The 24,244-nt window shown below is 48.2% G+C and overlaps 1 protein-coding gene across 2 annotated transcripts in view; it reads right to left on the bottom strand.

Moving 5' to 3' along the window:
• The window catches only part of gse1b (Gse1 coiled-coil protein b), a 214,501-nt gene that overhangs the window by 12,618 nt on the left and 177,639 nt on the right, over positions 1 to 24,244 (bottom strand). For both annotated transcript variants that reach the window (XM_080428993.1, XM_080428992.1), the window contains exons 3-9: positions 20,635 to 20,832; positions 11,074 to 11,282; positions 5,043 to 5,209; positions 4,412 to 4,612; positions 3,605 to 3,784; positions 2,702 to 3,060; positions 1,732 to 2,062 (exon numbers count right to left, since the gene is read on the bottom strand). In XM_080428993.1, coding sequence (XP_080285119.1) covers positions 1,732 to 2,062; positions 2,702 to 3,060; positions 3,605 to 3,784; positions 4,412 to 4,612; positions 5,043 to 5,209; positions 11,074 to 11,282; positions 20,635 to 20,832 — 1,645 coding nt within the window. The remainder of the gene's footprint in view (positions 1 to 1,731; positions 2,063 to 2,701; positions 3,061 to 3,604; positions 3,785 to 4,411; positions 4,613 to 5,042; positions 5,210 to 11,073; positions 11,283 to 20,634; positions 20,833 to 24,244) is intronic.

Consider the following 24,244-nt stretch of genomic DNA (forward strand, 5'->3'; position numbering starts at 1 on the left):
GGGGGGCAGTATACTATGGAGAAGAAAGATGGAAAGAAGGAACATTGCTGTTGAAACCTGATTTATACTTTGTGGGACGACGGTGTCGCACGCCGTAAATAAATAGTAATAATAATCTATAAGATCACAACACGACACGGATGCGATGAGTTGTGAGCTTTTCCGGCGTGCTCCACTGTCATACGGCGGAGCATAAATCGGGCATGAGGCAGAAAGACAGATCGAGCGCTAATAGACAAACATACTGTCCAGGCGCTCGTTCCAAATCAAACCTGGCAGTGGCACAGGCTGCCTGACCGATCACATTATTCCTGCCTCCTGTTTTGTGTGCATTTGAGTCAGTGTATGTGTGCTTTATCTGCAATCTGTAGCCTGTGGGCAGTGATTAGACTGTACTGTTACTGATAGCTGCCGTGTGTGTTGTGCGTCTCCCCTGCAGTACCAGTTCAGCATTAACCCCAATCATTAAACCTAACTTCACAATCTCTCTCTCTCTCTCTCTCGCTCTCTCTCTCTCGCTCGCTCACAAAGCAGGGTAAGCAGAAAGCTTATGCTGTGCAAGGTTGAGAGGATTAGCTGAGAATTAGCCTTTGTGTATCTTATTTAGCCATCCTGCTTGCTGCCTGTTTGAAAATCCTCATCCGCTACAGACGAGAGAACAGCCGTCAGGAACCTGCCTTACAACCTGAATCCACAACTAAACACAGTCATCTGCCTGCTTGTCTATGAAGCCGTGCTGGAAGGTAGCAGGGACAGGAATAGAGCAGATGGGAGGATTCTGACAGGGTATTCTTTCTTTCAGTGCTGACAAACAGACTTCTGAAGCCTGCCAGCTTACGAGTCTGGCTGGTCTTCAGAGGTACAACTGTTTCCTTCAGGATGGAAATGACAAACACTCCCGAACATATAGAGAGAGAGAGAGAGAGAGATATAGATAGATAGATAGATAGATAGATAGATAGATAGATAGATAGATAGATAGATAGATAGATAGATAGATAGATAGATAGATAGATAGATAGATAGATAGATAGATAGATAGATAGATAGATAGATAGATAGATAGATAGATAGATAGATAGATAGATAGATAGAGAGAGAGAGAGAGAGAGAGAGAGAGAGAGAGAGAGAGAGAGAGAGAGAGTGTGTGTGTGTGTGTGTGTGTGTAAGTAAACAATCATCTGTAATAAGACTGAATAAGATGAACATGGGCAAGATGATTCTCTAATGAATTACTGGATGTACCTAAAAGGCCTGCAATACTGCATGACAGTCTTGCTCGTTTCGGCTGTGTGTGTGTTCCTGATACAGGTAACATTTTCAGACAAGTTCTGGACAACGGGTTGAATTGTGTCCCCAGTTTGATTTTAAGGTTGGGGGTTTATCTGTTAGGATTAAGGTTACCGGTTAAAAGGTTAAAAGTTAAAGGTCAGGATTAGAGTTGGATTGGTTATGCTTAAGGTTAGGGTAAGGGTTGAGGTTTGGTGTCAATCTGTTAGGGTTAAGGTAATGGTTAGGATTAGAGTTAGAATGGGTTAAGTTTAGGCATGCATGCATCTGTTAGTTAGGATAAAGGTAAGGGGATATGGAATGCGTGTAAGTTAATGCTATGACCTCAAAAGATAGAAAACCAGTCAATCAGTGAGTCAGTATGTGTGTGTGTGTGTGTGTGTGTGTGTGTGTGTGTGTGTGTGTGTGTGTGCGTGCACGTGCGTGTGTGTGTGTTCTAACCTGTGTGCCTCTGTGCGGTGTTCTGGTGCATCAGCAGTCCTGCCCAGGTCCAGGTGCTGCTCCAAAACCTGCTGGCGGAACTCCGACACCTGGTACTGACGATCCTCCTTCTCCTGACGCAGCTTACGTTGCCGTGCCAACCACCGCTCTTCCTCATTGGTCCTCTGGAGCAGCAAGGCGGACGAAAGCCCAGCCCCCACCGTGCCGGGGCCCATGTAGAGGCCGTGGGCGGAGACTAAGCCGGGGACGGCATGATGTGGTTGGACGATGGACGAGTGAAGACCTGGTGGGATTGGCTTGGGAGCTGCGAGGGTGGGCTCTTTGGTTTTGTCTAGGGAGAAAGCAAGGCCAACGTCAGTATTGGGATGAGTTTTGCCACATGGTTTCAGGCTGTAGAAATGAACAATGATGGCCTTTGTGAACTTCCTGTTTGTAACCGTTGCCCTGGGAAACGGCACAAACTCTCAAAGAAATAGCCGTTTGTTATCTAACCAGACAGCTTACAAAAACATTTCCAGAATTATTTTGTATTCATTATTATCATCATCATCATCTTCATAAGGGCTGTGATGGTTATAAAGTTGCTAGTGATGCAAACAGCTGACAGGATGTTGAGAGGGCCTTCATACATTTCCAAGCAACAATTGGTTGTTGAAGTGTCTATATTAGATGGTAGTGAAGCAATATGACTGCAGGCTTTTAATTGCATTTTTTATCCCACAATTTTGTAACCCTTTTTTTTTCACCCGGTGCCGGCTTTTAACCCAGATTGAGAGTTGTACGTATGTTCAATTGTATTTTAATTGATTTTAAAATGTATTACGCTTTTATTTGTTTTTATGCTTTTTAACCGTGTACAGCATTTTGGTCAACTCTGTTGAAATGTGTTTTAAAATGTGCTTTTTAAGTAAAGTTGTATTGGATTGGATTTCATATGTTCCTCCAGAGGAGAGAGGGGCTCATGTCATACCGGTCCGATTCGGGGTGAGTCTCTCTGGCTTGGTCCGGTCCTCCTGCGCCCTCATGGCGTGGAACTCAGCCAGATAGTGGCTCTCCATGGCCTTGGACACTTGCAGCTCTTTCTCCCTCTGCGCCCTCTCCTTCTGCCTCTCCAGCTCCCTCTCTCTCTCCCTCTCCTTCTCCCTCTCGCGCTCCCTCTCGCGCTCGTGCTCCCTCTCCCTCTCCAGCTCCTTCTCCCGCTCGCGCTCCCTCTCCCTCTCTCGCTCTCTCTCTCGCTCCTTCTCTCTCTCCGCCTCGCGCTCCCTCTCCTTTTCTCGCTCGCGCTCACGCTCTCTCTCGCGCTGCCGCAGCTCGTCCTCCATCTGCATTCTGAAGGGAGGACAATAGGGGGAGAGAGAGAGACAAAGAGCGATGTGCTGCTTCATTAACAGGGACACTGCATCATTGCAATGCATGCGTTTGCATTTGCTCGTGCATATAATGTGTGTGTGTGTGTGTGTGTGTGTGTGTGTGTGTGTGTGTGTGTGTGTGTGTGTGTGTGTGTGTATTACTATACTTTGAGGACCTAGTAGAATTTGAGAAATAGACATTGTGAAGACACATTTCCTGGTCTTATGGTGTTATGGTTACATAGGTTTACAATTACAACGTACAGATTCAGGTTGGGGTTAGTGTAAGGATTAGGCATTTAGAAGGTTTAGGGACTAGAGGTAGCGTAATGCCTGAATTATACTTAGTTGTGCACTTGTGTCGTGCACTGACAAATTGCGGATCTACAAGCACACAGCTTGTAGATCTGCTATTTTTCGGCTTCAGGCTTATGGTAAATGGCAAATATGGCATCGTAAAATGTGTAAGGAATGTGTGTGTGCGTGCGCACACGTGTGTTTGTGTGTGTGTGTAAGGACTTTACCTCTCAGAGATCCTCTCAGATTGTAGGGCGGACAGTGAGGGGTGCGCGAGGTCTCCGGGGTAACGCACCCCTGGTAGGTGCATGTGAACAGCAGAGGGGTGCATAGGTGGCATGCCGCCCCCTCCTTGCAGTTGGTAGAAGGGTGACCTCAAAGCCGACAGACAGAACGGATCATCCATCCTGTGGGAGATTGGGGGGGGGGGAAGGAGGGAATGCCAAAGCAAAAGAAAGGGAAGGAAGGGAAAATAAAGGGAGAGAAAGAGAGAGTGAGAGACGCCAGGAAAACGACACGGCAGCCCCTGCGGTGACAGCGTGGTGTTCATTACTCCATTAACCTGAGTTATCTCCATCTCCTGACGGAGCAGCATCACAGGCTCTTCCATCTCACTGTGACGAGACGTGCTCTGTCAGATAACCTCATCCATCTAGCACTGCAGCTAGCCTCTGTGTCTGTCTGTGTCTGTGTCTGTGTCTGTGTGTGTGTGTGTGTGTGTGAGAGAGAGTGCGACAAGCATGGAACATCCTCTCATTAACTCCATTACAGTACAGTGTGTGATGGGTGCTATAGTCTTCTGATCCTGCTAGGTTGACAGACTGGGGGCACGCAGGCTGTCTCGCAGCCCGAAGCAAGCAGCACTCCCCCCCCCTCTCTCTCTCTTGATAAACACATACGCACGCACACACGTGCTTCTAGAAAATATAGGGTACATTCGCAACTAGAATAGAAGAGACGCTGCAAACCAAGGCTTATATATTGACAGCTTGGAGGCGTGTCTACTGTATTATAAAATCCCCAGAGCAGCTCACCTGTAGGGGGTAAAGGAGGGGTGGGGCAGGTAGCTAGGGTGGTAGTAGGCAGCTGCAGCAGCCGCAGTGGCGGGGTCTAGGCTCAGGGGCAAGGAGGGCATGCGGAGGGCGTCCTCAGCCGTGGCGTAAGGCCGGAAACCACGCAGGTACTCCTCCGGTACGGCACCAGGGGGCACTGCGTGAGTCAACTGCCTGGGTAGACTGATAGGGAAGAGCAGGGCAAGAGAACAAAGGAGGAAGAGCAGAGAGGAAATATGGGAAGGAGAGAATTAATGGAGGGTATAGGATGAATTGAATTAGTCTCAATTATTACAAGTATTATGATTGTCAATGTCTGTCTCCAAGGGCACCATCAAGACAAATTACTGAACATAGTTACACTTAACCACTTAAGCCCTATATACTTTGTCCTTCGACGAATTGTGAAAATACCCGGTCTACCAGATCACAACGCGTCCCATAGCAACACCATGTGAGCTTGTAGATCTGATATTTTTTCTATTTGATTAATTTCTTGAAACATCTTTTTAAATCTTCACCTATAATGACATGCCCAACATAGGGACACCAGGGTGAAAGTGCTTTAAATAAAGGACTGATGATAAGTATTATCCAGAGGGTAGTCACTCACTTGAGCGGCTGGAAGCGTGAGTCCTGCATGACAGCACCAGGAGTGAGGCCAAAGGCATAGGGGTTTCCCAGGAGGTGTGCATGGACTGAGGGGCCACCCTTATCCTGCGAGAGGCCCCCCTCTGCCCCTAGACGCTCCCTACCGGCCCCACGTGGTCCCGAGTCAGCCTGCAGAGAGACAGTGAGAAAGAGAGAGGCTTAGTCATTGTTCCGGAGGGCCTGTGACCGACACGGTTGTCCACACTCATGGAGCCCATCCTGGGGGTGAAGAGGACGATAGAATAGGCCTGTTTGTGGAGAATTCCCCCCCTTCCAGTCAACATCCCCCTAGGCACCATACTCCCCTCTCTCTCTCTCTCCCCCCCTCTCACACACACACCTCCTCCTCCCTGTGAAACAGAGCGATCAAGAGCTCTCTGATGAGGACATAAAATGGAGGAGAGAAACAAAGACAGATAGCAGAGAGAACACGGCTACCGAGCCTCCTTAGATACAAACAAGGAACAGTATATTGTTCTAGTGACAGATGAGGATGTGGTACTGGCGAATCTACAACACCAGTATGTCTATTGAGATGCTGACTTTGATCTCAGTATCTGTGTGTGTGTGTGTGTGTGTGTGTGTGTGTGTGTGTGTGTGTGTGTGTGTGTGTGTGTGTGTGTGTGTGTGTGTGTGTGTGTGTGTGTGTGTGTGTGTGTGTGTGTGTGTGTGTGTGTGTGTGTGTAGGTGTCAGTTTGTGTGCTGGTGTGCCACAAAGTAACATCCACTGCATACAACAAAGTCCACAGGAGTCTCTCTCTCTCTCTGCTCTTTCTCTCTCTCTCTCCTTTTGGCAGCAAGCCTGAGCTCACTTATCCAATCCCACAACAAGCACACACAAACACCCAGTGGGCTCATACACTGCTACAGAGCTACAAAGACATCCTGCTGAGAGAGTGGGAGTGCATTCTCTGAAGCTTTGGTTTCCCCTCTGCCCACAAATGCAATCGCGGAACTGCGAAACTTACAGACCTTATACTCAAGAGTACGAGGAAACTATTTATTGGGGTGGGGGGGAGAGGACGTCAAGTAGGGCAACGGAGGGAAAGAGGGAGAGAGATGGAGGGGAGTCATGGCCCTCTAAATTAACCTCTGGGTTCCCTGGGATTAGAGAGAAAGCGGCAGCCATCTTCCCACTTTGCCACTGCCGCTGATAAAACAAATCCCATTTAGTGAGCCATTACCCTCACCTCCTGTTCTGGAGCCACTGACCCAGACTGACACTGATGCGCTAACATCTAATATTAAATGGCTCTAATGTTTTGGGCTTCTCTCTCTCTCTCTCTGTCTATATGCTTCCCACCTCCCTCTCCCTTTCTTCCTTTCCGCCTCTCTCTCTCTCTCTCTCTCTCTCTCTCTCCCCCTCTCTCAGGCAGTTTAATGTTACCGTTTGTTCCTTGTTGTTTGTCACGCTTCACCGGGCAGCCAGGCACACTGGCACTCTTCCCTCCCTCAGACCTCCCATCCCTGTAATACGGCTCCCTCCCAGGCCCCTCCCCTCCTAATGGCTTCATGAGCACGGGGGGGGGGGGGGTTGGTGGCCTTTCCCTCTCGATGTGCAGCCATCCGGAAAAGTGGTTCAGATATGTCAAAAGAAGTCAAAATCAGAGACCGTCCGGGAAAAGGGGAGACGCCGTGGCCCTCACCCCCGTCTCTACTCAAAGCTGACTGGTGGCTGTCTGGGAGCTGCAAACCTGACTATTAGACAGACCAGAGTAGACATTACACTGTTATTTGTGGTGAACAACCAGACATTTAGTCCATCGCGGAATTGTTTAACACGTGCACGCACGCACACATACACAGGTCCTTTTGCTCACGTCCCAACCATCATAAAGATGTATTAGTGCAGAGTCTATGAGGCTAGCAATGCCTAGCCAGTAATATGACTGTAAATCACTCGGATGGAGGCTATGGACAGACACCGCAAAGAGCTCCAGTCTACCACATAAACTGAGATCTCTGATGGTCTCCTCTAATCACTGGGTAATGATAGCAGGGGCAGCAGCTAGTTTTATTCCGTCTGAATATGTTCAGAGACAAATAAGGCAAAAGGAGTAGAATTAGTGTTCATTCCAAAATGGGACTTGCTGTGACATCTTGTCTTGATTCACATCCTCTGCACACACGCCAACTGGGGGCTCTTGTTTGGAGAGCGCTCGAGTGTGGCCTGGTGAATGGCGAGCAGGGATGTGAGAGATGCAGGTTTGGAGCAAATAAGATGCACTTTATTTGATCGAAAAGCTTCATAAGTGGATCCAAGGGAGGGACAATCTGTCTCGATGAAAAGCACATTTGGATGCTGCAAGGACGCACCTGTAAAAGTAGTCAATTTCTACTGGCCATGGTGCAATAGTTATAGCCACTGTCTGTCTGGTGACTCCCTCAGGTTCTTTATTTATTTCCCTCTGATAAGATCTATTTTATGAGGGAGGCCTGTGTTTACAAACACCTCACTGTCACAGGAATCCAGTGGATCCATTCTATTCAATAAATGAATGGGGCAACCTGTGTGCATATCAAATTTAACTCTGAATGTTAGGGAGCATTCTACACATACTTGTCTTTTGACTCCTGTGTATGTATTTGAATTTGAGCATGAGCATGTGCGTACACTATCACATAAGTCCTCTCCCACCGTTAGTCCCCCTGCTATTTTGTTCTTTCTTGATGTTTCATCCCACAAAAAGAAAGTGTGGCCTACTTTTCATCAGGCACGCTATTCACAACCTGCCTGCCAGATATCACAATGCACAGCACAAATACAAGCACTCAGCCCCCAAACACACAACACGCAATATTAACAGACAGCTGAGCGAGGCCTCTGTGCCCCCTCGGTGAGGGTTAGGAGACCCTGTGCATTGCACACTGCTCATTTACGCCTCTCAGGTGTAGCCATGAATCCAAATTGCCAATTAAAAAGCAATTAGAGGCAACAGCGGGAGCAGACTCCTGCAGTCATTAAAGCAGAATGCCAATGCACCCTGTCTTCCCTCCCTCTCTGCTTCAGCCTTATTCCCCTCTCATCACCACCCATCAGAGAGAGTCACAACAACGTGTCTGTTGAAGATTTGTTGTTTTTGGTTGTTCGGTAATTAGCAATTACACATTACAAAATAAGCTGTGTTTCCATAAATTGTCAAGCACATTTTAAGCAAACTTTCAAAGTGTCGCAAAAAAGGAAATCAGGCTAATTTCCATCCACAACTGTTCCAATTTGGACCAAACTGTCATCCGACTATCAAAGTTGGATACAGTGATTAACTAGTAGGATATGAGGCTAAAGCATCAGTACAGAATAAGTAGGGAGTATTAATGAACGGAGCAAACTCATTCAACCTCATTCATTCATGAAACATGAGTATTATGTGATTTCATCTTAACGTGTAGGCTTACTTCGGAACGTTTCAAGAAACATTCATGTGGACAAACATGTGCTAACATTGCTTCTACTTAATTGTCCAATTCGTTGAGCACAATCAATAGTAGTAAGTAACAAGAAACATAGTGCTATTCATTATCCATTTTATAAATCTGAATTCGTTTTTTGGAATGAGTCAAATATGTGCAGAAACGTGGGAAGGTATTATTACGTAAATGTTGCTTCAACTTAACTCTTTCAGTGCCAATGAAATAAAAAAAATATTGCGAACTTTGCCAGCAATTCTTTTTTTTTTTCAAAGAAAAAAAAAAGTGCTTAGGAAGTGAGCTTAGGAAGTTTTTTACAGAAGCCAGATTGCTGCCTTTGCACATGAACAATTCTCTCTCGGTTTACCCTTTTCCCCATACACAGTAAAACCCTCTGTGTTCATTTATCCATTTGTGACTCTCAGAGGGTACAAATGTAACCCAATGGTTACATTTGTACCTTCTGAGTTAAATGGTGGTCACCACTGCGTGCCTATACACAAGTGCTGGGGACCACAGGTCAGAGAACGGGGCAGCGTAGCAAAACACAGGGCAACAAACTAATTGAACTGAACAGTAGGGAGGACAGAAGTGGGGTTGGAACAAGGGACGGAGAGAGAGAGAGAGACAGACGGAGAGAGAGAGAGAGAGAGAGAGGATGAGTGACAGGGCAGTGAAATCTTACTCTAATGTCAGCATGGGTCAGTTCCCCTCTCCCAGCCTTTCCCTTCCTCATTGGTGATTAGAAGAGCAAGCAGAGGGCCAGACAGAACTGTCTTTGTTTGAGAGGGACGTTTCGTGTGTGTGTGTGTGTGTGTGTGTGTGTGTGTGTGTGTGTGTGTGTGTGCCTCTTGTGTGACCACAGAGTTAAATGTGTTCACCGGAGCGACACAGTGTAAATAGAGGAGATGCACCCACCCCCCACAGCCCACTCCACCCCCTCCTATCTCCTCTCACCCTCTTGTCCACCTCATCTCCCCTCACCTCAACTCCCCTCACCTCCCATCATATCACAGGGTGGACCCCGAGCTGTCGGAGGCGCCACAAACCCAACGCCATAACATGCTCAGTCCCGGCCTGACCCCGTACACCCACACACCCACACACACAGGATTGATCTATATGGGTGTGTGAAGAAGTGGAGGCCACCTGCCTCACTTCACTCTCTTCCAATATGGCATATCTCTCTCTCTTTCTCACCCTCTCTTCCCCACTTAAATAAACACGTCAACGACGCTTGAGTTGCTGCGACAACGGTGACATCACTCGGAGAGTCCCCTCTGTCTCTCTCCAGTCCATCCTGGCCCCAACTGACCCTTGAACTCTAGAAGGATCACCGCTAATGTGCCACAGGCCATGGAGGGTGAGAGGAGGTCAGCTGGGGCCCAGGCGAGAGGACAATGGCCTGGACGCTCCCACACACACACAGAGAGTGGGCTGGCTGGCTGGCAAGCTGGCTGACTGGCTGCCTCTCGCTCTCTGCCCCACCCCCTATCCCCAATCTCCGGGGAACCGCCGAAGTGATCTGCGGCGTTCTCGGACTGCTGTCCATAAACTGCGTGCTTGCCCTCGACCATTAGCCCTGAGCTGAGATAAGAAGGCTTAAAGCCAGACCATAATCCATAATCCACTCCTTATCAAAGCAGGCAGCACTCTCTCTCTGTGTTAAGGGTGAGGGGCCTGTACGGGCAATGAGGCACAGGATGCACTTGACTGTTGGTGAAGAGGATGATGTCGGATGTGGGTGATGGGTGATGGGTGGTGGTGCCGGGCTGGAGGGTGGGGGTGGGGTGGAGAGAGGGGCTGAAGTTTGGTGCTCAGGGGGAGGATAGCTGGGCCAAGGGCAAGAGGGGTATGGAGGGAAGGGGGGGGCGGTGGTGTGGGGGCACAGATGTTAGCTGCCGTTGAGACTGTCACCTCGTCGGCCTGGTGGCAGCTGGCATTGTTTAACACACAGCGCCATGAGAGAGGGAGGAGGAGAGACAGAGAGTGTGTGTGTGTGTGTGGGGGGGGGGGGGGGGGAGGGTGTTAGCCATTCATAGTGCCGCCAGCCATGTCAGATGTACATATGCCAGAAACATTCTGCCATGCCAGAGGTGACAGGCCAAGCTAGAAAATTCACTAATCCCCACGAGAGCCTGTGTGTGTGTGTGTGTGTGTGTGTGTGTGTGTGTGTGTGTGTGTGTGTGTGTGTGTGTGTGTGTGTGTGTGTGTGTGTGTGTGTGTGTGTGTGTGTGTGTGTGTGGGTGTGTGCTGTATACTGTGTTAGAGAAAGGCATGTGTTGACAGACAGGAAAAAAATGTTTAAATGTTGCATTGACGGTCAAAACTAGACACAAAGACAGAGCCACAACAGTGTCCACAGAGCTCTGAACCCTCAAATATCATGAACTATGTAGAGTTTCTCTCTCACAATGTATGTTTTTCAAATAAGGAATATTTGTTTGAAGGTCTTAGTGTGTGTGTGTGTGTGTGTGTGTGTGTGTGTGTGTGTGTGTGTGTGTGTGTGTGTGTGTGTGTGTGTGTGTGTGTGTGTGTGTGTGTGTGTGTGTGTGTGTGTGTGTGTGTGTGTGTGTGGTCTTTACCTGGCGTCCCTCGTTCCTCCACAGACCGTTGCTGGTCTTGGTGGGAGCGATGGTGACTACGGGTGGGGTGTTTGGCACGCTGTGGCCCCCACTAGAGACCAGCATAGGCCCAGGGCCCAGGGGACCCCTCTTGGGCGTGCTGACCGGAGAGCTGTGGTTGGTGGCCGGGGACGACACTGGAGAAGACTCACTGCTGATGGACGACCCAGCTAGAGATACAGAGAGAGAGTGGGAGATGAAGTGAGCACACAATGAGGTGTAATTTACATTACAGGCAAACATGTTCAAAAATAGCATATCTACATATCTACAAGCTCACAACGCATCGAATGGCAACGCATTATGAACTTGTAGATCGTCTACTTTCACCATTTGTCCTACGACAAAGTATATTGGGCTTAAGTGTCACTGGCGGACAACCATGTGTTCTCACTGTAACATGAAGGGTTAATACTGCTGCAATGATATAACTCATCCACGAGGGACTAAAAAGGACCCACTGTAGCAAAAAAAAAAAAGAAGAGAAAAGAAAATGCACACAGTGCACACACAGCCAGATGGATGGCCCTGGGCGGTCATTACAAAGTGACAGTGATCAGGATGAGCAACCCTGTGAGAGTCACACAGCATTGACACACTGCGGGACACACACACAAACACACATCCCACGACAACACACACACGCCCCCCCACATCATAGAAGCAGCCTCACTGAAATGAACTGTGCAGTTGCACGTGCAGGCAGGCAAGACACAGGTATAAATAGACACGCCCACACACACACACACAGTGGGGGACAGGAGTCGTCCCAATGAGCTTGTATGCTCCGCTGTCGCTGTGCCACATTAACACAGCCCTGCAGGGAGAGCCTGTAGCACAGGGTCACAGTCTGGTCACATGGCTCGCATATGATATGAGAACTTTGCGGGGACACGAAGCTCTCGTATCATATGCTCACGCACACGCACACACACAACTCTGTACAGCCTTAAGCCTAAATCATATTTTGTCATACAATGTCACTTAATTTAGTTGAAAATCAGTTATTTTCAGAGGTTGTATGACAAAGTATGAATGAACCAGAAATGTTTTTTTTTTTAAAATGTTGCTCATCTCATCCACAGTATATCCACACAGAAGGTGAATATTACACAGCGATAACGAGGTTGATTCTTCATTGCAAATAAAGGCAAGCGAAAGAGAATGACGCATCCGTCTTGATGTAAAATACTAGCCTTTCCTTTCCCCCACCATCTCCCCTTAAGTGTTTCTTTCTCATATAATTTGAGAGTAGTAACCTGCATGTTGTCTGTCCCCTGTCGCTTGTCTCCTACTCTCAACATGAAAACAGTCAAACTGGGTCACAACCCTCTCGGTGGGACACAAATCCTACAGAGCAAAATCTGGGGTATTAATTTTAACAGTTGAAGTGTAAAAACTGTACAGTACTGCACCAAGAGCAGTGAGGATATTTGCGTCAGGGGCACGTGTGTGCATGATAAAGTAGATGAAACCTCTTGGCTAGTTTTGGGTCTACGACGTACTTCCTCTCCAATTATCACCATCACAACAAAACAACAACCACCAGCAACGCAAATTCCTGCCCCGACCGCCATCCCGGTCAACCTGCTTCCGTTTCCGTGGCAACAGAAGCCAACAGGTGTGACGTCAGCTCGGCGTGTCTGTGCGGCCGAGGTATCGATCCGTATTAAACACCTCGTCCGGACTCATATCACTAAATAATGGAGAGAATCAATAATGGCAGGAGGTGAAGGCCCAAAGAAAATCTATGGACTGGGTGAAGATTAGGCCAGGGGCTTGGGGGGGGGGTCAAGAAGAATAAAAAGAGAAAGAGAGAGAATACATGCAAGGTGAGATAATTTAATGAGAAATTAGGACAGAGGCTGATTGAAAACAAAATTACAAAAACACACACACACACACACACACACACACACACACACACACAATGAGAGTACACAGCAAAAACAGGTATGAGGTAAGAGGTGGTGGGAGGTGGGGGGATGCAGAGCTGAGAGATGTGGAGTGGGAGTGGGTGTACATGGGCATAGCTTGTCTGCACAACAGCAATTAGTGCCCCCCCCCTCCCCATCACCTCAGAGAGCCATTACTCTCCCCTACAAGACTAGGCCAATCAATAGCAGCCCACTCAGCCTGGGGACTACAGCTACACTTAATACAGCTCTAATGTCACAGCCTATTCAGTCACAAGCCCAACACGCACGCACCCACCCACCCACCCACCAGACATGGGGTGGGACAAAGCAGACTTGAGGGAGTGAGGAGGTAGAGAGAGAGAGAGAGAGTGAGAGAGAGAGAGAAAGAGAGAGAGAGAGAGAGAGAGAGAGAGAGAGTGATCACAGTAATCCTGGGCTGCAGAAGCTCCTTCTAGTAATAAACCTGTTCTCTCCCTCTCTCTCTCTATCTCTCTCTCTCCATCTGTATTTCTCCACCTTGGTGCTCTCAGTGGAGGGGGGGGGGGGCAGAGGAAGACGAAAGCAGGGAGGGCACACTGAATAATTGAGAGGGAGCAGGAGGAGAAGAACTAGGTGAGGGGAGGAGGACAGAGAGAGGGGCCGTCTTTCACAGCGTACTGAATCTGTGTGTACACTTCACAAGCTGCCGTATACCACACACACAGCTATTATTCTGCAATTATTCTCCATCCCACTTTCACCACGCAGACTCGCACACACGCACATTTTACACGGCCTCCTTCCTTCCCTTCTGTTCTTCAAACAGGCTGCCTGCCACCCAAGCAGCAGAGATGTCAGCCTCAGCATACATTTTTCATAAACACATTTACCACAGTTACAGCCAGTTAGGGCACAGGGACATGTCTGATGTGTGTCATGTATGTAAGAGTGTATGTGTGTGCACGCGTGATCCCTTTATATGCTTGCTTGAACTGCGGATAGTCAGAGGCGCCTCGTTTCTTCCAACCCTCAAGATTTTCACTTCTCGTCTGCCCCCTCCACTCTAATTTCCATGCCAATCGCTCTCTCTCTCCGTCCTCTCCCTCCTTCTACCCATATCCTGAAATTGGATTGGTGCCCTGATCACCAGGCCAACGGGGGGAAAAGGAAATCATATGCAAAGCGAGCGATTGGCAACAGTATGATGTCATTCGTTCTGACATAAGCCACTCCCCCCCCGCCGAGATTAAGCTGGCTGCTTGGGTGGGTAGCTGGTTAGCTGACAGGCTGGCTGACTGGCTAGCTGGCTGCTTGGGTGGCTAGCTGGTTAGATGACAGGCTGGCTGGTTGACTGGCTGGCTGGTTGGGTGGCTAGCTGGTTAGCTGGCTGGCTGACAGGTTGGCTGGCTGGGCCCACTGGGAGGGACAGGATGAGAGGAACCAAAGCACAGCCCTGGTCCCTAGAGTCACAGTGAACCAGGCTCATCTGCTCTCTACCTGCACATCATTAGCTCTACCGACTGTCAGTGCGTGCACGTGTGTGTGTGTGTGTGTGTGTGTGTGTGTGTGTGTGTGTGTGTGCGTGTAAGAGAGGGAGGCAGAGAGACTCAAAGGAGGGGAGACAGAGAAGGGGAGAGAGAGAGAGAGAGACTGGGGGGAGAGCAGGACAAAGGGAGAGAAAGAAAGCAAGGAAGGAGAGAAAAAAGAGGGAGAGTGCTGTCTTAGTCCCAGGCTGTGTGTGATTAATGTGAAGCTCCTCTCTCCGTCGCCTCCTCTATTACCAGTCCAACTCTCCCAGACTGCCTCCACACTTGACCGCTCAAGCTGAGCCGCACGCACACACGCACACACACACACACACACACACACACACAACACCGCCACCAGCAGCAACAAACAAACAACCGACGTGGTCACAGGCTGTTGCCCGAGCGTCCCAGTGCAGCCAACACCTTTTAACTCAACTTCTGACCTCGTTTGTTCTGATCCCTTTGATTCAAAAGGAAGACACTGAAAGTGGAAGCTCACATGATCATTAAGCCTTATTAACCACTTTTCAACCTGGCATCCCTATTTTGGCCATATTTTCAAAAGGTTTTAAAAAAAATAGTAAAAATAGAAAATATGGTACGAGAATGATACCACAGCTAAATGGCCTCTGTAACAAACACTCCGTCTGCCAAAACAGCCAAATCTGAGGCAGCCCCGGCAGCTAGGCCCGGCCCTGTCAGGCAGAAGGTGCTCTTCACCTCCCCCTCCACCACCTCCACCTCTCCTCCTCCGCTCCACACCTCCTCCCTCTCTGCATGCATTAGAACAACATCAGCACTTAATTAAACAGTCTATTTCACACCTGGTGTGCATAGCAGTGCCCAGCCAACCCCGCATCCATATGCCACCGCGACAACACACGCTAGCACGACACATGTACACACATACATACACACACACACATACATGTACACACACAGGCACGCAAGCATGTTCATACACACACATTACACCCCCACACATAAAATACTGATGCACTTACACGCATGCACATGCACACACACACACCTGCCACTACAGTCTTCGCCATGCACTGACAACACCACAAAAAGCCTGTAATCTGCATGGCTGGACGGGTGGTGGGAGGAGACATGCACAGTGTGTGTGTGTGTGTGTGTGTGTGTGTGTGTGTGTGCGCGTGCGTTGTGCCAGTAAAGGGAAGGAAGACGCTAGTGCACAAGATGGCGGAGAGAAGTAAGAAGAGCAGTCCTGTGTTCCTGCTGCTATCCTGTATGAAGCATAGGTGTACATTATACTCTGTCTGCTGATAAACACACATCTGTGTGGTGTGTAGGGTCACTGTGCATGCATGGAGGGAGGGGGGAGAGAGAGAGAAAGATCTTGTTTTTGAGTGTTTCAGAGAGTCTGAGCCGGAAGGGTTTGCCTCGAGGACAGTGAAAAGGTTACTCTCTCTTTCACACACACACACACACACACACACACACACCTCTGTGTGAGCTCCAGGCAGGTTCCAGATGGAGAGGTCAGAGACAAACAGTCCTGCTGTCCCACTACACAGTAAAATCCTCAGTGTTCATTTTCACTCTGTCCATTTGGTCAGTTTTTTTACACTCTCAGGGTTAAATTCACTCAGGATTTTACTGTACAGTACAAGATGCTCTGGGCTCCCGGAAGCAAGGGAAGCCCCTGGCCACACACACCCACACACACACACAAACACACTACACAGGATATATACTACACAGGAAGTATACTACACAGGAAGAACACTAGACAGGGCTCTAGAGCAGTAGTATATAATATATATATTTTTAAATATAGGAAACGATAAAAAGGGAGTAATTTACTTGCGTCCCATAATTTTTTTGTCTGCGACCCAAACCCAAACAACAACAGGACCTACTGTTTGGGAAACGGTGCTCTTGAGTGTGATGATTTTGGTCAAAACAATTTGTCAAATTAAAAATCAGAAAATGTAGCAGGTCTGTAAAAAGTAAGTCAAAGTAGGAATACTGTGTTACAAGTAAAGTCCTCCATTCAAAATTGTACTGGAGTAATGTATGGCATCAATATACAGTACCAAATGTAAAAGTACTTGTTACATATTATGCCCATTTCACGATCAGATTATTGGAATGTAATTAGTAATGCATTCATGTGTTACTTTAATGTTGCAGCTGGTAAAAGTGGGGCCGATTATAATTACTTGGATGTGCTGCTGGGTGGCTTAACCTATAATAATAAATCATAAATTATCAGTTATTGTATAGTATTTATATAGTATGTACCTGCAAAGTAACTAAAGCTAAACTATATTGTCCTCTGAGATATAGTGGAGTAGGAATGTAAAGTATAAAAAGTCAAAATAGTACTTAGTTACAGTACAGTTCTTAAGTTTCTTTCAACCACTGGTGCCACGTGCCATTCTGTTATCCATTTACATACCAGACCAGTTCTTACTCTATATACCAAGAAGACTGGGGAGTTGCCACCACACACACATTCACCACAGCAGACAATTGCTACTTCAACATGCAGACGGAATATAAATGACTAATGCTCTCTATCATCAGATAGTCATCAATGTGTATGTGCGGACACATGTTCACATCCAGGCACACACATACCGCACCTGAGAGCACCCAATAGTTCCAATCTTTCAAGCTATGCCTGCAGAGCTACTATTTTAAAGCTAGCGATGAATACATTTCAAACACTACTCCCTTCTCCTAGATGTAGGCATGCTTAGTGGACTTTATTTCTCCCCCGGTGTGTGTTACATTATATCTAATATAATGACCTAAAATCTTTGGTGTAGCTAAATTATGTGCTGGTGCACCTACATGAAATTAACCACACCAGTGGAACCAATGTAAAAGGTTAGTCTGAAGCCCTGCTACAAACAATACTACACATGAACACAGTAATCCGACACTAGTGATGCGTATATGAATGCAAGTGTCAGGGGCATGTATGTGTGTGTGTGCGTGCGTGTGCGTGTGTGTGTGTGTGTGTGTCTGCGTGTGAGAGAGAAGAAACAGGTGAGTGGATTAAAACCAGATCTGCCTAATTAATCAGATACCAGTGTGCCTGCCATTCTGAGCGGAGGCCTGTGTGTGTGCGAGCATGTGTGTGTGTGTGAGAGAGAGAGCAGGCGCATTGTGTTTGTGTATGTGCACGCAAGTGAAGTTTGAATGCGTGTCCTTTATGCGGCTCTGATATTCATTATCCAAGCACAGCGCTCAGTACACAGAGCGATTCATTATACTCGCCACAGACAAGTGACAGTGTGTGTGTGTGTGTGTGTGTGTGTGTGTGTGTGTGTGTGTGTGTGTGTGTGTGTGTGTGTGTGTGTGTGTGTGTGTGTGTGTGTGTGTGTGTGTGTGTGTGTGTGTGTGTTTAAAAGACAGGCAGCGTGCAGGGGTTCTTAAATCAGGGTGGCAGCCCGTGGCTGTGATACTGGTACACAAACCCATTTAATTCCTTTTAGACTTCAGGACACAGAGTCATGATGACACATATATCAGATATTGTCTGTGGGGCAGAAACCTTGTATCTCCATATTTGATGTTTTTTCATAAATGAAAAGCCCTATTTTCTGACATCTGACAAAAGTCGCGCAAAATTAGCGAAAATAGACGATCTACAAGCTCACAGTCACAACATGTCGCAACAAATTGTGAGCTTGTAGATTGGCTATTTTATCACCTATATTCTTGCCTATAATGGCAAAGCCCAAAATAGGGACAGCAGGTTGAAAGTGGTTAAGTATGTGTGTGTGTTTTATAAATATTCAACCAATGAAAAGTATTACCAAGAGTAACTGAATAATAACTACACTGGGTCCATTGGAACACCTTCTATTTTGTCCATTTCCTCAAAAGTAACGTTTCTGAAGAGGTTTTTGCGCCCAACAGCGAAAATATGTAGCACTGCACCATTCACCTCTGTATATTAACTGGAAGGTACGGTCCTGGACTGAGAGAGGGAGAGTGAGAGACATACAGACAGACAGAGAGTGAGCAGAGAGAGGAGCAGAACGGCAGTGGAGGTGAACACTGAAGGCTGAGGTGAGTCAAAGCAGCTAATGAAAGGCCAGCAGGCCGCAGCATGCTAGGAATCACAAGGCTCAACACAGTTGCGAAGACAACTGCTAGCGCGAGTGTGTGGGTGTTTGGGTGTGTGCACTTGCGTGTACACAATGAAGTCCCGCGGTGTTAATTTAACTCAAGAGCGTGTACAAAATGGAACCAAATGGACCCGCACAGGTCCATTTGGTTCCATTTTCTACACGCTCAAGAGTTAACACTGAGGATCTTTGCTGTGTACGGTTGTAAAGCAGCTGTCTATAAATATAGGCTGTGCGCAGACACCGAGGTGGCTGGGGCTCCGGCGGACACACTCCTCGCCTGCCCACACCCCCGGAGGTCTCAACGTAGGCAGAGTCAACCTCCCCCACCCCCACCCCTGTATGTATTTGCCTGGTCGGGCTAGCTAGCTGACTCACACATCACTGACTGCACCAAGCTAGGCAGCACACTCTACAAGGCCCCAGAAATAACAAACAGGCCTTGGATTTTTTTCTTCTTATGACTTTAATAAAAAGAACGGTAGAATTTAATCAGACAGGATATGGTCTGTCTGTGTTGTGTGCATGACAACAGACATAACTGAAATCCCTCAGCCTTCTACTACTGTGAATCACACATTGAACACCACACAGTCAAAGCACACGTTCTCACATACACGTGCACACGCACATGCATTGAAAGATGAGAGAAAAAAAATAAGCAAAAAAGCAACAAAGAAAAGCAAAGCAAACAAAACAGCGCTGACAGTGAACACGGGCGTCGTGTTCTTTGGTTGACAGACCGGCAACCGTAGAAGAAGGGGAAAGCAGAGAAAGATGAGAATTAATTATCCTGGGAGGAAAAGAAAGGGTTCAAGGCACACAGGAAAGGCAGGGTACCAAAACGCTCAAGATAGAAGAGAGAGAGGACGTGTGATAGATTTTTTTTTTTCTTTTGCTCAAGATGGAGGGAGATAGGGGGAGAGAGAGAGAGAGATAGAGCTGGCAGGCAAAGCAGAGTGAGTGAAAAGGCATAGGGGAGAGAGAGACGGAGAGATTGTGGCTGTGTGCTCTCTCTATCTGGGTAATAAATCATTGGTTGGGTGCTGGGTCCCAGGCTCTAGTGGGCTGGGGAGATGGAGGACAGAGCAGACAGGCTGATTAAGAGCGCCCAGAGCTGGGGTGGACAGCTGGGGTAGCAGGGCCCCCCTGGAGCCAGGACACCAGGCCACTCACACACTCACACACACACACACACTAAAGAGAATCTGAATCATCACGGTGGTCAGACGCTGATGCTGCCCTGTGTATATTCTGCAATGTTTATTTGTGACTATTTGTGTCTATGTGTGTCAGAGAGAGAGGGAGACAGGGGGTTATGACTGGAGGGGCAGCGTGCTGCGTCTCTGTGCGTAAGCTGCCCTCATTAAACTCCTCACCCTGCCACATGATGCATACTTCATATCCAGAGCGTCATAGGAGAGCTCAGAGAGCAGGGGAATTCAATAGGATGTCTGAAGCATGTGTGCGGTTAACACATTGTCGAAGAGGGAAGCAACGTTTCTAAACATGCGCACACTCTCGTGCACAAACACACAAACACACACACACACGCGCACAAAGCACTCATATACCAATCACGCTGACACAAGCGCACCCACACACAGACGTTTAAGTGGGTCGGCTAGCATGGCTCCTCTGTGTCCCTGCATCTCCAGGGATGATGGCTAATTCAATCCTGTGTGAATATCACTCCAGCGCTATTAGCAGCCTTCCACTGGGCCCCCCAGATACATACACACACACGCACGCGCAGTGTGCATGCAAACACACACAGAGTTTCCAATAGAGGAATGCTCAGAGCCATGATCTAAATCACTAAATCTATGGGTCAGGTGTCAGGGTCAGGGTCATTGTGGCTGGCTAGCTGCAATGTCAAAGGGCTTCGCTTCAGAAAAGATTGTGTGTGTGTGTGTGCATGTGTGTCACTTGTGTACATATGCATTTTTAAGCTTGTGTGTGTGTGTGCGTGCGTTTCTTTACCTCGGGGTTCTTCAGCCTGTTTTGCCAGTTTGCGGAGGGCTGCAGCGAATCCGGAGTGAGCGGACTGGTTAGCCGGGCTCCCATTGGCTACGATGGAACCGTTGAGAGGAGACGGGGTGAGGGGGCTGACGGTCGCCGTGGTACGGGTTGCCGTGGAGATCATTCCTAAAGATGGTGACTTTGGCTCATGGCTCATGCCTGCGAACAGAGTTGAGGAAAGAAAGGGCAGACGGGTTAAACATCCATCCAACACCACGTTTAGAATGAAAGCAGAAGTGAGCGAGTCACGCAGTGTTGGTTGGTCGGTCTCGACAGGGTACACATAGACGTTCTAGACGGCTGTAGGTCACTGTAAAATATCCTTTTGACATGCAAAAGAAACGCATACAGTACACCATGGTTCCCCAATAGGCGGCCCGCAAGAGACAATTGTGCCAAAATTGTGTCTGCACTGCAGTTTTTGGACCACATAGCTAACACAACGTACATCTCCACCTGACCTGTGATGTACAGTAACTGTAACTGCATCCGATTGGCTCTCTTCGGACATTAGTCCCAACGTCCTGGTCTACTAGCCATTCACAGCGAGACCCGCTGTGTTTGGCCAGTAGACCAGGAAGTTAGGCTGGAAAATGTGTCAAAAAGGAGAATAACATGTCTCTGAAACTACAGTCCCGTCTTCCTTTGCACGTACTTAAGACGGCAGCGCTTTAAAACAGCAGAATTATGGATAATGACAGCGAGGTACAACTTTTCAACGCTACTATAAATTCATGGTTTGACGGCCGCTTAGTTTATGGAACGCAGAGAGAAATATGTAAGCAGTCCCTGCGTGCGTGTGTGTTTTGATTTCATTTGTGTTGCTTGAGGCATGGCTTGCGTGTGTTTATTTCATTTGTGTCAGTGCTACTTGCGTGTGTGTTTGATTTGTGTCGGTGCGTGAGCCGCGTCTGTTTGTTTTCACTTGCTTCATTCGCATTGGTTGGTGTCGCGTGCGTGTGTGTGTGTAACTGTAAAAGTAGTGATAAGGAACTGCTCGGCTTGGTATACCCAACATAATTTGGCCCTCGGAGAAAAATAATTGGGGAACCCTGCGGTACACAGACAGAATCGGATATGCCAGAGATTTTTCTTCGCCTCACAGAAGCCAGGCAGCAAAGCCTGGGTATGTCTGTCTGTCTGTCTGTCTGTCTTGTCCGTGTGTCGCTCTGTGACAGCTTGGGGAATGGGGATTGGTGGAGTGAGGGGCTTGGGGGGGGGCTGTGGCCTGTGGCTTATATGGTAAAGGGTTAGAGGTGAGAGGTTGGGAGCACGGGTCACCCTTGCTTCATTCAAAGGGCTCTGGTCTGTCTGCATTTTTTGGACATACGACGACAGCAAAGATATCATTGTCATGGCCAGCGTTTCCTGTTTGTATGAGGTGTCATTGGTCTAAAAAGACAAGGAAATCCCCACATATCCAACATCATGTAAAATTCCTAATCAGGAGTCAATAAGGAACTCGTCACACAAAAGCTACGATGAGTGAGACCACAGGCTTTTCTTTACTGGCCTCGGGCTAATGGAGGTTGTGGGACTGTCTCTCTCCTTCCTGTGTGTGTGTGTGGCGAAAGGTGACACCGTGTTGACAGCCCCTGGGTCAGTGGAATCCCTGAATACCAGAGTGGCGTATGATAGCGCTGTGCAGTGTGTGTGTGTGTGTTACGCATGGCTCCCTGCTCAGAGGTGAGTTTAGGTTCAAGCCTGAGCAGAAGGCATTACAAACACACAGACACACAAACACATGGCATGCAATCCTCTGGACGTTTACCTTCAACATCAGTGTCTCATCTCCAGCCAACACACTCCCTCCACACACGGAAACACACAGAAAAGAAAGCTGCTCACTCAGTATATCGATATCACAATTAGATGAGCAGCAGTTATATATGGGTCTGCCCCAGAGACGCAGCAGGCTAGAAAAAGATCCCGTTACCTCCTCAGAAGAGGGCAGGGACACGGCATGCGAGTATAAGTGTGTGTGTATGTGTGTGTGCGTGCGTGTGCATGTGCGTGTCTTGTCTTGTGTGTGAGGGAGTGAATAAGAGTGGCAACACCTCTGTGCTGTCCTGCCTGTAACCTCCCAGTCACCCAGTGCACTTCCCATGAACCCTGCGCTCAATTAATAATGGAATCAACAATGACTACTGTCTCCAAACACACACACACACACACGCACACACACACAGTTTAGAGTAGTAACGTGACCTCGTTAAGACATTAGTGTCCTGCTCCTCCACCCATCTTACTCAAGAGTTAAACACAGAGAGAGAGAGAGAGGGGGGGGGTGGAGATACATAGAGAGACAGGCAGAGATGAGAATGTGAACCAGGAACTTTTCACATAACTACACATAAAACAAAAAGCACTACAGAGACAGATCACTCTATACTGCGAGAACTCAGAACCTGTATCACACACACCAACACACACAAAGTGAAAGAGGAGAAAGAGGAGAAATCAGGGTAATGCGTGTACAGTGTACAAACACACAGACTACAAGAGACACACACAGCTAGCGTTGTTCCCGACCCCCCTCAGAGAGCAAAGCGTGACGGAGGCTCCTTACTGCACAAAGGAGAGGAGCTGACTGGATCCCCCATGGCTGCATCATCTTCACGTTGAGCCCAGCCCAGCACTCACAGCCACACACCACCATCTTCCTGTTCTCTGGTTCCTCTCTCTCTCCCTGTCTGTCCGTCCGTCCGAGTGTGTGTCTGTCTCTCTCTCTCTCGCTCTCTCTTCCTATCTCTGCGTTTGCTCCTCCTGCCCTCCCTCTCTCTCTCTTCCTGCTCTTCTCTTGTACACTCGCTCCGTCGCTCACAAAGACCGTTTGGAGCTTATCTAACAAAGCAACGCACCGCGTTCTCTTCCTATCTCTCTCTCTCTCTCTCTCTCTGTCTCTGTCTAGCGCTGGCTTGCTCACTCTGCCCTCTTCCCTCTCTGCCCTCTTCTCTCTCTCTCTCTCTCTCTCTCTGAGTGAACACAGAAATTCTTAGCCGAGCAGCTGCTGCCATGTCACATGACCTTCCCCCCACGTCCCTCCCTCCTCCCGTTCACCCTCCCTCACTCCCACTCTCTCTCTCGCTCGCTCACTCCTCCCCTCTCAACCTATAATTCCTCAGCCATTTGTAGATAACAGACAGAGGCATGCGCGCCCTGCCGAGAGGAACCGGCGTGGGGGAGGGGTGTTTGTGTGTGTGTGTGTGTGTGTGTGTGTGTGTGTGTGTGTGTGTGTGTGTGTGTGTGTGTGTGTGTGTGTGTGTGTGTGTGTGTGTGTGTGTGTGTGTGCATGCGCGCATCAGCTGCCTCTTCTTCCACACACTGGGGTCGACCGGTCACCACATCTGACCCCCGATGCTGGGGAGGTGAGGAGGGGTGGTGAGAGTACAGAAAGACACAGGGGGGGTGAGATAGAGAGAGAAAGAAAGAGAGAAATAAAAAGAGCCCGAGGCATAAAAGGAAACATGTCACGGCCTGTGTCAAGCTCACACACACACACACACACACACACACACACACACACACAGTATTGTCAAGACTAGATCAAAACCATTTGAATATGATGTAC

This window comes from Gymnoscopelus braueri, assembly GCF_963280865.1.
Source record: "Gymnoscopelus braueri genome assembly, chromosome: 1".
Taxonomy (NCBI): Eukaryota; Metazoa; Chordata; class Actinopteri; order Myctophiformes; family Myctophidae; genus Gymnoscopelus; species Gymnoscopelus braueri.